The sequence below is a fragment of the Wasmannia auropunctata genome, unplaced genomic scaffold, assembly GCF_000956235.1.
Source record: "Wasmannia auropunctata unplaced genomic scaffold, wasmannia.A_1.0 LD336060.1, whole genome shotgun sequence".
Classification (NCBI taxonomy): Eukaryota; Metazoa; Arthropoda; class Insecta; order Hymenoptera; family Formicidae; genus Wasmannia; species Wasmannia auropunctata.
In genome coordinates this window covers 980,770-994,966 of record NW_012026830.1, presented here as the reverse complement: position 1 = coordinate 994,966, position 14,197 = coordinate 980,770, and the positions used below count along the sequence as shown (strand labels likewise).

Below are 14,197 nucleotides of genomic sequence, written 5' to 3'. Positions count from 1 at the left end.
GGGGGGGGGAGAAACTTGAAGTTTAAATTTAAATTGAGATAGAAGTCGTATGGATCGGAATACACAGAAATAACTCGCAAGAAACCTGTGACGTTGGAGGCGAACGAAAGTTATTATCAGTCGCAAACGGGAGAAAAATTAAACGTTTCAAGATGAAATCGTACTCGAGCGACTTCGTATAACTCAATAAAAATAAATTAATTATGAAGAAGTACGAGAAAAACAAATATGACGGGAAGCCATACAAATTTGAACATGAAGGATATTGATCTTATTCTATCATTTATAACGTCTATCATTTGTCAAGTTTGCTTAAAATTATGCGATATTCAACAATTTTAGCTTAGTTTGCATATAACTCCCATTTATTGCATACCTATTACTTAGCAAAAATAGCGACTTATCTTTTGTTAATTTTCCTTGGACGTTATATCTTTCATAACTTCGTAGCTTCTAATATTAAACATCTCAGTCTTTAAGCCTATTAAAATATTGTGTTAAGCTTCATTTCAGTTTCATTAACAAAATAAAAGATTTTCTTAATAGAGCATTATTTTGACGAAATATTGTTAATTAAGGGAAACAATTAAGGTAAGCGGAGGATTGACAAGCAATAATGCGGATCGACATTTTTGTATGGCCTCTTTGCGCAACGAGCGACGAACGCAATAAAAGTATAGTGCATTTTATCAAATTCACAGTTTTTTCGTTCTAATGGTTTGCTCGGATCAATGATCTTTAGTACCGTCATTGCGAAGCACTCTCTATGGCGTGCGTCGACAATTGATAGCTTCACATTCGCCAATAAAACCACGTGTAAAATTCGCGGCGTACTTCTCTTTCGTTGTTAAAAACAAATTCAGGTTGAAACGGTGCGCAAAATATAAACACGGCTGGATTGTCTTTCCATGAAAATGCAACAGGCACCCTCCGAAACGATAAACAACGTAACAAGTGTCTTCAAATGTACCGTTAACAAACTGCTCGATTAATATTTACACAGAAAGCTCCATTTTGCATTATCGTATTATCGTATCGCGGTAAATTAATCGAGCGGAAACAATAATATTAAAATCTAACGTTATCAGAATTATGCTGCTTCAATCTTCACGTTCAAAATTCACGACGTCAAAAATAATCGATATTACAACTTGTATATTGTACTTAATTTATAATTTAATAGAATTCTAAAATTTCACAAAATTGCTCGAAATACTTCAATTTATTTCCCCGCAATAAACGCATTTTTTACGGAGATTGCTTCCTGCAGTGTCTCGCATCCCCTTTTTCCCTCCGACTCACGGCCGCAACAAACGATCCCACAAATCCGGGGCGAGACATTTCCGAGACGAAAAATTAATCAGGAAAAAAAATTATCTCTCGACGTTAGCCGCATCGCTACCGAGTTCCTCCTCGACGCGATTGTTTTCCGCACCTGTCGGGTAACCTTTCTCCGCTCGTGCTCGCGCGTTTTCGGCGCGATGATGAATAAAAGTGCCTGCCCACATATGCTTCGAAAGCGCGCGCGACGTGCGCGTACCGCGCCGACATTATTAAATTCCTTTCTATATTACGTTTTCTCAGCGAGCGAATGTAATCTTCCGGCCCCTACGCCCGAGCGCCTCCCGTGAAAACCGGAAGAAAGAGGTTTTCCTTCTCTCCGCGCGCCAGGTAATAAATACACCCCTCCCCCCGAACAAATTACCTCCATTGACCATTTGACATCGCGCGCGTCGTCGGTTCGTTGCGACGATCTAATAACAATCACGTACAAGAATGCGCGGCATGCAGATCCATCCCATTTTGCTACTGCTCGTGCAGCTACCCTCTCCCCCCCCCCCCCGAGCACTCGTTCGTTACTCGTCTTGTCGCATCTCTCCCGCCGATGAATGGAAACTTACGTCGACCGGATATTGGAATTTCCTCGACGAATTATACCAGGGGCTTAATCCCGTCATTTGCAAATTGCTCCCAGAGACACAAATATTTGAAAAGAATAGCTCGTGAATCGAATTTCGTGAATTAACGATGTTATTTTGCAATAACGGAAAGTATCAGAGATATAGTATGGCCAGTAAAAGATTATCCTTTCTATCAAACACTCTTATCAAGAAATTATTGACATCACAACATGTATCTTTGTTGATTAATTGGAAAATTCTACTTTTATAAAATATGTGATTAGAAAATAAAATTCTTTTCATTTTGAATTCAGTAAAGATTAATATTGTTTGCTTAATATTGTAAAGTCATTCTTTGATTCTTAACGTTCACGTAATTATAACTTTACAATCAAATATGGTGATATATCCTTCTTGTTATAGCAGACTCGACTCGGAGTTCGACAGCCAGAGACAATATTCTAACTACACCAGCGATCTCGGGATCGATAGTACATTGGCTTCTGACACGCCCGAAGCGCGCTGATTCTGATGTGCGTGCGGCTCATACGCGCACACGCACACACACGCACGTATACACGCGCGTAATCACGTCGTCAATTGGATCCCCCCCCCTTGCTGGGGATGGAATCAAGCTCAATATGTACTCATGAATCTGAATCAATTCAATAGCCAAGTGTCGTTGCATTGAAATTGCATGTGATATTCGGAAAAATTGCTGTTTCATTCGGTGTATTATACTTACGGAGTACTTCACTCGCGCGAGGGGGTGTGCTTGGTAAAATCAAGCTGCTATTGAAAGCTCAGAACTGGCTGTATCCGTGATTCATAAAAATGTGTTATAAGTACTTCGAATTTTGTGGGGCATCAGCGCTCGTGGAAATAATATACTCGAGCTTTATTGAACTCGCGTATGTGCGTGAATTATATGAAAGAGAGAAACACTCTGTTTTACAGAGAGAAGAGATTAGTGAGATGTGATTTTCGAAAATAATTTGTTTGCAATTATTAGACAATGCACAAGCATTGTACTCAGTAAACAATTATAATTAATCATATGTTGCTACGCAACATGTGTTAAAATATTTCTTATGTATCGTTAAATAATTGGGACGTATTTCATTAAAATTTCGTTCTGCTTATAAATAACGACTGTTTTCCAAAACATTCGTACATCGTGCTACATTTCCTTTGAAAATTTAATTATTCAGAGCCTAAACTAAACTATTTTCGATATATTCATAGAAATTTCAATATTATTCATGATATATTTGATTGCATCTCTGTCCGTTGTTTGCACACGGACATGCAACGTTTCAAACATACACACGCACACAAAGTGCTATATTGGCGGTAAACAATTACGTTCAACTGGATGCACTAATTACGTTCGCATTCCGGAGCGCACCGTCATGCGTTTTCAATTGTACGCGAGCACCAATTATCAAGTCGCTTTCGGTAAAATCGGATTTCATCCCTCGAATTTCGTCACGAGCACGAGAGCCTCTCTCATTTCCGACTTCGTAGCGCTACTTCGAGCCGGAAGTCCTTTAACGTTTCACGATTAATCTCTGACCTCGTTGCTACGTTCGAGCTAGAATGAGAGAGAAAGAAGTAAATTATTTCTGAATTAGTTCCAGAACACGTTCCAGTTTCACTCTCACGCAAATATTTCCCGAAAGTTTTCAAAATCGTTCCTGTCGAAACAAAAACTATAAAAGAATCGGATACTCTTCTCGAATGAATAAAAGAGGAGTGAGGAGTGATCTGAAAATAATACAAAAGCGTACACGTGTGCCTTTCCCTGGCTATCAGCAACTACCCACGAGAGTCAGACGCGTGGAAACGACGTGGACGGGATTTTTCCGATAAAAAAAACTGATACTTTTCGGTGGCCCGGGAAACACCGTTCGATCTTATGCCCGCCTGCTCGCTCACCCCCGGTATAATCTGCCGCGGACGCGACCCCTCCCCCGGGGGGTTGCTACGGACTTGATTGATGGCAGCGTCGGTTCATCCGCCGATATAGTCTCCTTTCCGTCTCTCCCGCGACGGCGAATATCCTCGATACGTCTCTAACAGGCACGTACTACAATGGTTGCCTCGGTTTCCCGAGGTGCGAGAGCGCGGTGACCAAGGCCGCTTTTCCACGCCGAAGGGACAGGGTGAGCCCGCGCGAGACGTGGGGCAGCGCTTTTACGTTCGCGTGGAACAGAGACGGAGAGAGGGGGAGATCGTAGTCGTGTCGCATTGTCGGCAGGGCGAGAGGACGCCGGCCGTGCGCAAATTACTTGAGGTTTCCGGCAACTGGCGCTAATTGAATTCCCGGATGAATTGAACTCTGCATAGGGCGCCCGAGCGGAATATTGGCTCTTTTCAGCGGCGCTTTCAATGGACACTCGGACCGACCGACCGGTCGGCCGGCTAGTCGACCGACCACCCGACTGACCGCCCCCGGTGTGGTTCACTCAGCTAGGCCAAAACATTCGATGGAGAGAGAAAGAGAAGAGAGAGAGAGTTAGAAAGATAGAGAGACACGGTTCATTATATTATGTGCTATCCTTTCGGCGGATGTGCGAATTTGCCCAATGGCTATGGCGAGGAAAGTGTAGTTTTAGGTAAATGATGAGTTTTAGATAAATAATGATATTTCATCGCGTATCTCCCTCAACGACATCATTTAAATATATATATTCCACGTTGATATATCCGCATCGATGTTAACGGTATTTATTTAAAAAATACGGAGTAGCGAACAAGTTAAGTTTCTATTGTGAATCTTGAACTCGAGATACGACCGTTGTCGTCCGAGAGAGAGAGAGAGAGAGAGAGAGAGCAAGGGAGCAAAGGAGTTAGAGCACGAGTTATGTACCCGGGGCGATTAACTGGGCGACGTGACGAGAGACGCGGGTGTGTCACGACGGCGATGTCGCAAACACGCGTCTGCAGCGCGCGAGATAAAGGCCACGGCTCTACAGTAGATAATTACCCTGTCTTTGGCTGGTATCCCGTATGCACTCGTTATCAAGGCGACGGGATAAGGCAGACGGACAAGGGATTAAGAGAGGGAGGGAGGGAGGAAGAGAGAGAGAAGGAACAAGAGAAGGAGGAGGAGAGAGAAGGACTGCCCCTGCGAGACTCTTGCTCTCCCCGCGTCACTCCTTTTTCCGCGTCGTCTCAGCCCGGCGGCGCAAATTAAATGACCGCGAAGGCGCTTTGAAGTCGGGAGCTCGTCGTGAGAAGCGAGTAATTTATTCTGTCGAGTTCGCGACGCGAACAACGGCGACCACGTTCGTTGATTATGGCGCGCCAGACGTGTTAATTCGTGACGGCAAAACGCAGCCGGCGGTTTCGCGGAGCGGAGATACAAGCTCCATGCTTCCCTCATTGAGACACAATGAGAACCACGCCAGCCATTTTGCGCAACGCGAGGGAAAATTCTTGTAACTTAACGTTAACACGATGTCACGCACTTTCGCCGCCTTCGTTCGCCTAACGCTCTCGGGGACAACGCGAAAGGCCGGCAGGGGCGATACGTTTCTGCCTTTCACATCCTAAAATTTTTCAATTCAACGAAGATTGATTGAACAAATTGTTAAAATAAACGATAGTTCAATCCGCGACAAAAATTAAAACCGTGCAAATATAATAAAATAAATATACAAATAACGGAGAGCGTACATGTACAAGTGATAACATTTTCAATATACCTATATATAAAATAACACATTCGTCGAAAAATGGGTGCGTGTAGTTTTCGATTTACAATAGTAATACCAATACTGTTTCGGGGAGGATTCGTACTGAAATTGGTTGTCGCGAGCTCCCCAATATCCTCCCAATTTCGTCCCAATACACGATTGCACCTGCAAAATCCTTCAGCGAAACAGGAACTTGTCTCTCTCTCTCTCTCTCTCTCCCTCTCTCTATCTCTATCTCTATCTCTGGGCGAGATACAAGTCGCGACGGCGACAGTAAGGCGGGGGGAGGGGGAGAGGGGTAGTTTTTTAATAAAGCTAGAAATGAAGGCGGTAACTCCGCACTTCCTCGCGCGTGTTTACGCTCGCGCGAGCGCGGCGCAGAAGCCCTTTTTAAAAATGGAATATACGCGCCCGGTGTACGTGTATATGCGCGCGGAGAGGAAATGAAGTGAGGTCGCGTCGCGGATTAACTTCCGACCGCGTTGAATAAATAGCCGTTTGTCTACCCTCAAGTATGACCAACGGTCGCGCCACTACTAGCGCGGCGCGTTTCGCGTGTCTCAAAACAGGGTTAACGTAAAATCACCCGGCTGGCCGGCTAAAAAAAGGGGGGATTGTTAATGTCTCGAAATTGGAGCAACCATGACAAAAGTTCCGCCGTGCGCCACCGGTAATCATGATACACGACGCACCTCCACCTCTCTCTCTCTCTCTCTCTCTCTCTCCCTCCTCTGTCGCCTTTTCCGTCCCCCCGGCTCTTTTTCCTATCTTGCTTTTATATCATGCGATCCTTCCCGTAAATCCGCGTCGTTCGTCTCCCCGCTCCGCGGGTCTCGCGGAAACCGCTCCGAACGCGGAGTGTGTGTCTGCACCAGGGCGCCATCGATCAGAGCCGCGCGCGAAGAACGCGTTGCGTTACACGGAAGACGGAATTACATTACATCGCCGCCCATCTAATGGAACTACGGAGAGTCGGCTGTCTCGGAATTCTAACAAAATAGGTATCCACCGTAGATGTAGAATAACGATGATGGAGTCAAATCCATCATCCCTCCAGCCCCGGAACGCAGAGACAGAATTAGAATGGACTAGAAACTTCGTTTTACGAGGTTGTTAAGTAAGCGACGTTGCGCGTGTGCGAAGGGATAACGAAGATGAAGTTTGGCACGGTAAATATATATATACATATAAAGAAGACGAGCCTCGATCCCGTCGATAGAGACGCGTTTCAATTCGCGAAGGAAGACGTTAACGCGCGAGCTACTCCGCGGGGAGACGATCTTGCATCCCCGCAGCACTATACGTCGCGGAGATAAATCGCCGAGTTTTGGCGTTAAATGTGCAATTTTTGTAAGGTAGAGTGCCGTCACGAGCTACATTCTGTCTGCGATTCAGGGAGAATCAGGGATGCGCGACGCGACAGTAAGTTTACCGAGAAAGGAAGAGAGAGAGAAAGAGAGAAAGGGAGAGAGAGATACGAATCTCTTAAATAACGCCATGTATCTCGCATTCATCCTGCATCAGCTTGCGCAAGTCCCGGCCATTTTTAAGCGGCGACCTCCTCTCGCCGGGAGAGACGGCGGATATCCGCCGCGCCGGTTGGAGTCCGCCTCATTTTTGTTTAAAAGTAATGCGGCGATTTCCCCGCCGGCTTACCTCGGTTTTTCTTTTAACAAAGAGAAACGTCAAGGAAAACTAATAGCGGAGGGATAACGAGCCGTGGATTACCGAGGCTTAATGCCGGGGGAAAACGGTACGTCGGATACATATACCCGCCCCAAATATGATGGATCACTTCCAGAATTGTATGGCGCGCATTCACGGCGCATCGCGTGCGCTTTATGCGATTCTTCGATAACCGTTCGCGATAAGCGATAGTTAACACAGGCGGATAAAGGTGTTTAGCTCTCTTAATTGAGACAACAGGGTTATTGATTATTCGGGTTTATAAGTCTCTATTCGAGATAATTTTTCCGCTTATCCTAGACTTTCGCCTACGGTTTAACAGTAGATTTTATTGCTCGAGAGTAAACGATTTCAGCGAATTAAGCCTGCAAAGTGAAGAAAACTTTTTCTTTCTTGCCGCTTAATTTTACCGAATTTTATCCTAACATTAAATTTAAGATGTAATCAACTTTTGCATAGAGATTAGAAATTAAGAATTAAATTTTATTCTATCTTCACGAAGGATGATCAAATTCAAACTTGTCGCGTATACGTGAGGATACATATTTATAATTTCAAAGCATTCTGTACATCAATAAATTGTCAATTTCATGCTAAAGTATGAAATGTACAACTGAAATACAAGTTTACGTTTAAATCGGCCACTAACGATCTGAACTTTTTCCAACCGCGTGTGGTAATACGAGCACCTTGCAGAGAGGCAGCTTTAATAAACGCGTACGCAATGTGTGCGCTTATTTCGTATTAACAAACATAGAAGCCCTCCAAGAGTTTCGCGCCAATCAAAGGACTTGCGTTTCCTCGTTAGTGAAATTTCCAGTACGCGCATCGTCTCTATACACCGTCTCTCGGTCGTTCGCTAACTGGCGGACCATACACGGAGTCGAACTACTGTCAATTTGTTCCTGCTTAGAGGGATAAGAGGGGTCAATGCTCCGAAGACCTCGCCGAAATTTCACACACACACGAAATGTCTATTACGTCGTAATGAAGTAAAATCTAACAATTTAATTATTAATCTTAGCGAATCTTAATCCTTGATACATTTTTTAAGACAATTTTTTTTGTTCTGAGAGATATTTATATTATGATTCGTGAATATAATATAAATTAGATACTTAAATACACATCTTTATTTGATAAATCCCTTTTTTGCAAAATTGGATATCTTGAATAATATTTTTGCAAAAAAACAAATTTAAATATTAAAGAACTTCAATTATAAAATCATTGAAATTTTAAGAAAATAAAGTTTTTACTTTTGTACGATGCTCTTAAGTGACCTCAATAAGCTCAGTTTTTTTTGAGATATAACGATATTTTTTTTGAAATTTTCACAAATATATTTGTGGAATTGTATAATTTTAGATAATAATTTTTTGCTTATAAGTAAATAATCTCAGCTTTGACTATCGCGCACGATGCAAAATCGTTAATTGTAAATAAAATTACTGTAATGCGTTACACGAGCGAGGAAAAACCGGGAGATGGAGAGACGGGGGAGAAAAGTGAGAACGAACGAGACGTGATTGAAGCTCGGCGGATCGAGCGTGCGATCGAGCGGAGGCGAATGCCGCCGTATTATTGAACGCGGGACGCACTCTATCCGGTAATACGCTCCGTCGCATCCGGCGTTATCGGAAACTCGTTGCTCTGCCTCGTCGGAGCCGTATTTAACGGTCGGACCGCGAACGAGTCGTCGACGGTCGCTCGGAAGCGACGGACAACGGCGACGACGACGCGGAGAGAGTGACGGAGACGAGCGAGGAAATGGGGGAGGGGGGGGGTTTCTTCGACGAGCGCGCTAACGAGTAAAGCCACGAGTAACTAGCGAGCGCGTTGTCATGTTTGAATGCACAAGGCGCGGTTGGTTGAATGCACTTGTCGTCGTCGTCGACGAACCGACCGACCGAACGACCCTCTCGTTGGTGAATGGACGGAATTACCGACGTGCTTTTTCAATGAACGCGCTTTTACGTCCCTTTGATCCCGCATCTAGGTCTTTCAGCTTTGCCCTCGGATCCGGTTCGATTTTGTAACCGCAAACACCCAAGACAATAGAATGATGTTGCGCATTGTCACTTTTCGCTCATCCCTTTAAATCTATATGCAGTTAATTCCCGAATTGTGCTCTCCCTATACGAAATTCTATTGCGATCTATCGCAGCGTAAATTCCGTAACCGGCTTAAAATAGATCGCAGCGTAAATCCCGTCATATTCATCGTCAACAATAATATATCGCCGCATTAACCTTTTTCTTTCTCCTGATGAATCGGAAAAATAGAGTTACATGGGAATTAATACGTCCATTCATCATGTAACGATCGAATCGCGTATCGGCGTAACGACAGCTCGCGAAATCGACGTCAGAGAGGCGCGGGATATCGGACGCGGTGGAGGGAAAAAAAAGGGATAACACGTTCCGAAAATGATCGAACTCACCGATCGAACGCGGCGCCCCGGAGTAAGTCTCGTTCGCGTGGAGTGCATCGAACAGACGCGCTGAATGATTAATGCACCCGGGCAAATACTTTCAGCGCGTGAGGTTTGCCGTGCAGCAGTTACGCCACCGCCGCTGTCTGCCGCCCGCCCGTTGCCGTTGCCGTTGCACGCGATGCACTCGGGCGCGCCATTAGGACACGATTGATCACGTGTATTTGTAACTGCTCAAACGTTACCCGCCGAGTGATCAATCGTGCAACCAACCCTTCGACAGGACCGACCGACCGACCGACCGACCGACCGGTCGAATTCCGAAGTACCCTACTACCACTCGCGACTCTCGCCCCAGCAGTCAATGATCTTCTTGAGCGGCGATGCGGAAACTGCGGAACACCCTGAGAAGAGGGTCATGCGAGGGAATTTCCAGCCGAGCTCTGAAGAGCTTTATCTCCTCCTTCTCGTGCGAGGGAAAGAAAAAAGGGATAATAAATTTTCCGATATCTACGAAAATCAATGAAAAATCGAGCTACATCAATTTATAATAAATAAACAATTTTATCAACGTAGTTCGTAGTAACAAATAAACAATTTTTTCAATGTTCATTCAAAGAAGAGAACTGTAAAGAAATTCTAAAAGATCTTACGATATCGATATCTTTAAAAAATATATAGAAAAATTTGTCTCTCTAAAATACGGTATTTCTTATCGAATTTCAAAATAATCTTTGTCTCTAAAAAATAAAATGATAATCACAGAGATATAATTAAAAGTATAATAATTTACATTTCAAATACGTATATATAAATAAAATATAAAGAGCAATAAAAAAAATTATTGTTCTTTATATTTTCGATTGAATTATTTTATTAATTTGTCAGGATATTTTTAGTAAACAAAGAGACTGCTGCATGGTTTTTGAAATAATTAGAATACTATTGTTTCCCAATAATGCCGGCGCTATTTGCGAGATGGTTCTATCGAGATTTTTTTAGACGCCTACCAACACGCGCGCTCGAAATGTTTCAAGCTGCGAATCGATGCACTATCGATTGCATATTTTGATTAAAAAAAATGTTTTAGTACAAAAGAAAATACAATAAGATTCCGTGTATGTCGCTGAAAACACAATTTTCGAGGACCGACATATATCTTGCTTCGGCACGTTCGACCGTTTCCTCCCTACAAACACATTTAACATAAATTATTAGGCCACCTCCTCCGCTGACGAAATCGACTCGCGAAAGCCGAAATGGAAACACAAACGGCAACGCCGCCGATTAATAAGAAAGGAAAAACAATATTTTAAAAATGCAAACGTGATATATATATATGTGTGCGAATAATAAATATCTGGCCGCTGTAACCGAGAGGTAAAACACGAGGGACGGGAAGAAAGTAGGTGGGCAACAGATTTACGACGAGCAGTTTTAAGTGAAGAGGAAAAGTGGAAAGAGGTACCCAGCGAAAAAATGTAGGGAGAAAGAATATAAGAGCGAGAAAAGGAGTAGAGAAAGTGGGAGGAGGGGATAGAATATAGACAGAAAAAAAGAGGGAAAAAGTAAGAGGGATATAAGACGGAAAGACAGGGAAAGTAAATGAGTGAAGGAATGAATGAACAAATACTGAGTGAATTATATCTTGAAAATGCTGAAAAATAAAACAGTACCATTTGTATCATACGACGAAACATTTCTCGAGAAAGACTGAACCAACATCTCAAGACGGGCTGCACTAAATGGCCGCGATTACTACGTGGATCAACGAACGGACGTTTAATTAAAAAAAAAAAGAAACTAGCGGAAATGAGAGGGAAGGAGCGCGCAGCACGTAATAAAATGAAATTTAATATGTAGAAATTGAGCAAACAAACTGAAAATGACTGCACTGGAACGTCAAATTTTCGCGAAGCTGGCGAAATAAGCACGCGGTGTTTTGCTGCATTACCCGCAATCAGCGTTAGTTGCAATTATATATATATATGTGTGTGTGTGTGTGTGTGTGTGTGTGTGTGTGTGTGTGTGTGTGTGTGTGTGTGTGTGTGTGTGTGTGTGTGTGTGTGTGTGTGTGTGTGTGTGTGTGCGCGTGCGTGCGTGCGTGTGCATGTGCGTGTGTGTGTGTGTGTGTGTATTTGTAAGCCAGAGAAAGAGAGGAACGATGTTAGAAGAAGATGAAGAGACGTTAGAGGGAAAAGCTTCGCCCGCTTTCTCCAAGAGAAACCATTTCTCGACTTCGTCGAGATGAGGGGAGTTGAGTTGTGGGGATGGTGCGACAGGGGAAAAAGGCGAGGGCAGATGGAAACGAGAGAGAGAAAGAGGGGGGGCAGAGGTAGAACGAAAAGGCAGCTCGCTAGAAGCTTCCTGTTCCCCGCCGGAAGGAGGAAACGCCTTTCCTCCATTCTTGCACACCCCCGTGCGCCACCTAACCATCCTCTCATACCACCTCGTATCACTAAGGTACCCGGTACTTCGGTCTCGTTCACGACAACGAGATATTTAAACAGTCGTCCCTTGGCTCGAGTGCAACTCTAGCAATGTGATTTAATATAACGTATCTTGCGCGCGCACACAGCACATAACTTTTCTCGCACAAACATAAACACGATACAAACTTTGGATAACGTTTTCTGTCTAAATCCTTTTTATTTTTATACTTGTAATAAATTCTATTACGGTCGAAAGAGGAACGAGAGAATGTCGCTGAGTAAGATTGACTATACGCATACATGTATATAGGATCGTCATAAAAAATACTTATTCATAAAAATAACTCTCTCTTCCTCGGACATGTTTCTAGAAATACCGCGATATTTTACCGAGAGTTTCGCGTAAACCCTACTACCACATTCTACTTTCGGTGGCCACATTTCGCTTTCAGAATTCAAACGTGCGCGAGCAGTAAAGCGACGGGTGGATGCTATAACTCCCGCGTTCCCGGCGGTCGACGGGGACTTCTCTGAAACGGCCTAAGAGGAATCAAATAAAATTCTCCTCAGCGATGAGAGGTATAGAGAGGTAGAGCGTCTGTCTGGCGCGGCGTTATGGAGCGCCGTGCACGTGTCTCGAGGAGAACGCGAAACGGAACGTCGCGTCGCCATTCTCGTAACACGATCTACACATCGCGCGACGTATCACGACTGAATAAATTCGGCCGAGGAAAAAGAGAGAGAACGCGCGTCACGCGCGAAAAGAGGACAGACTTACCCGTGCAAGTGGCCAAAAGACAAATCGCCAGTAGAGCCGCTCGCTTCCTGGGCAACCTGCAAGCAGAGAAGGAGAACGGTGATTATTGATTGAACCCCCTGGGCCAATCGAGAGACGAATTGAGAGAAGGATAACGCTCGACTTCGACTCTGCGGTGGCTATCAGACTTGCGATTAGACGGATTAATCTCGCGTCACGCTCCACGCGCGCGCCGGAACGCTTAATTAATTGCGCATTTGTGGCTTTCACGCGGATCCCACGCTCAAAATACCAGCACGTGGCTGTCATATATAGTGAGTGTTATAGCGTTAAAATTCTCTAAATCCAATCAATTCTCAATTCCCGTACTGCTGAAAAAATGTTTTGTAATTTTTAATCCAATTGTAAGTTATTGCAGAAGAACGAAAAAAGCGGCAATGTTATATTTCAATTTTTTTTTCATATACCGTATCAATAAATAAACTATATGGAAAAAAGACTTTTGCATTATTCATTTGTTTGTACCTGTAAATTTGATAGGCAGATAACCCAATTTTATTTGGAAGAGCTCCAATTAATATTACATCAATAACCAATTGATGATCGCTTGCAACGGAATAGAAAATATAACAATAACGTGTTTCAATTTGCTATACGCAAACTATACGCATATCTGTATTAATGGTTTCAGGAGTGATACGATAAGCGAATCAACCAACGGATAGATGAATAGATAACCGCATTAAGCGGATTATATTCCGTTGGAATATCTCGGCCTGGACGATCCAATAACAGGTATCGTTTGCGACTGCAAGTTAAAAATAAAATCCCAACAATCCCGACTGACACATTACAGAGATACGCCATCGTGTCAGCGTTAAATTTCGTTCCGTAAGTGACGTATATTTTTAAAGCGCGATTTTTCGTTTTGAGTTTATAAATACCCGCCGTGCTTGTCTCTAACTCGACAAAACTCGGTTATCCACCGGCGGAATTGCCGTGCTTAAATAAAGCTATGCGACGACACGGACGCGATTGTAAATTTGACCGGAAACTTTAATCAAATTGGGTCGAAACGACGGCGGAATAATCTCAGGGTTGAAATTGCTGCCAAAATGATTGCAAATACGGGAGTATATTGTCGCGTGATAAGCACATGCCGCGTTGCAGCAACTACACGCGTTGTCAACTTTCATATTCATACGGCAATTAAACTGCAGGGAATCTGCAGCGAGATGGTAATACGATAAAGTAATAACAAATATTACAAAAGCGTATCTAAATAA

General features: G+C 43.5%; 1 protein-coding gene across 2 annotated transcripts in view; it reads right to left on the bottom strand.

The window, feature by feature from the left end:
- Positions 1-14,197, bottom strand: part of LOC105450527 (cadherin-87A) — a 190,655-nt gene that overhangs the window by 75,962 nt on the left and 100,496 nt on the right. For both annotated transcript variants that reach the window (XM_011690420.1, XM_011690419.1), the window contains exon 4: positions 12,933-12,988. In XM_011690420.1, the coding sequence (XP_011688722.1) occupies positions 12,933-12,988 (56 nt within the window). The remainder of the gene's footprint in view (positions 1-12,932; positions 12,989-14,197) is intronic.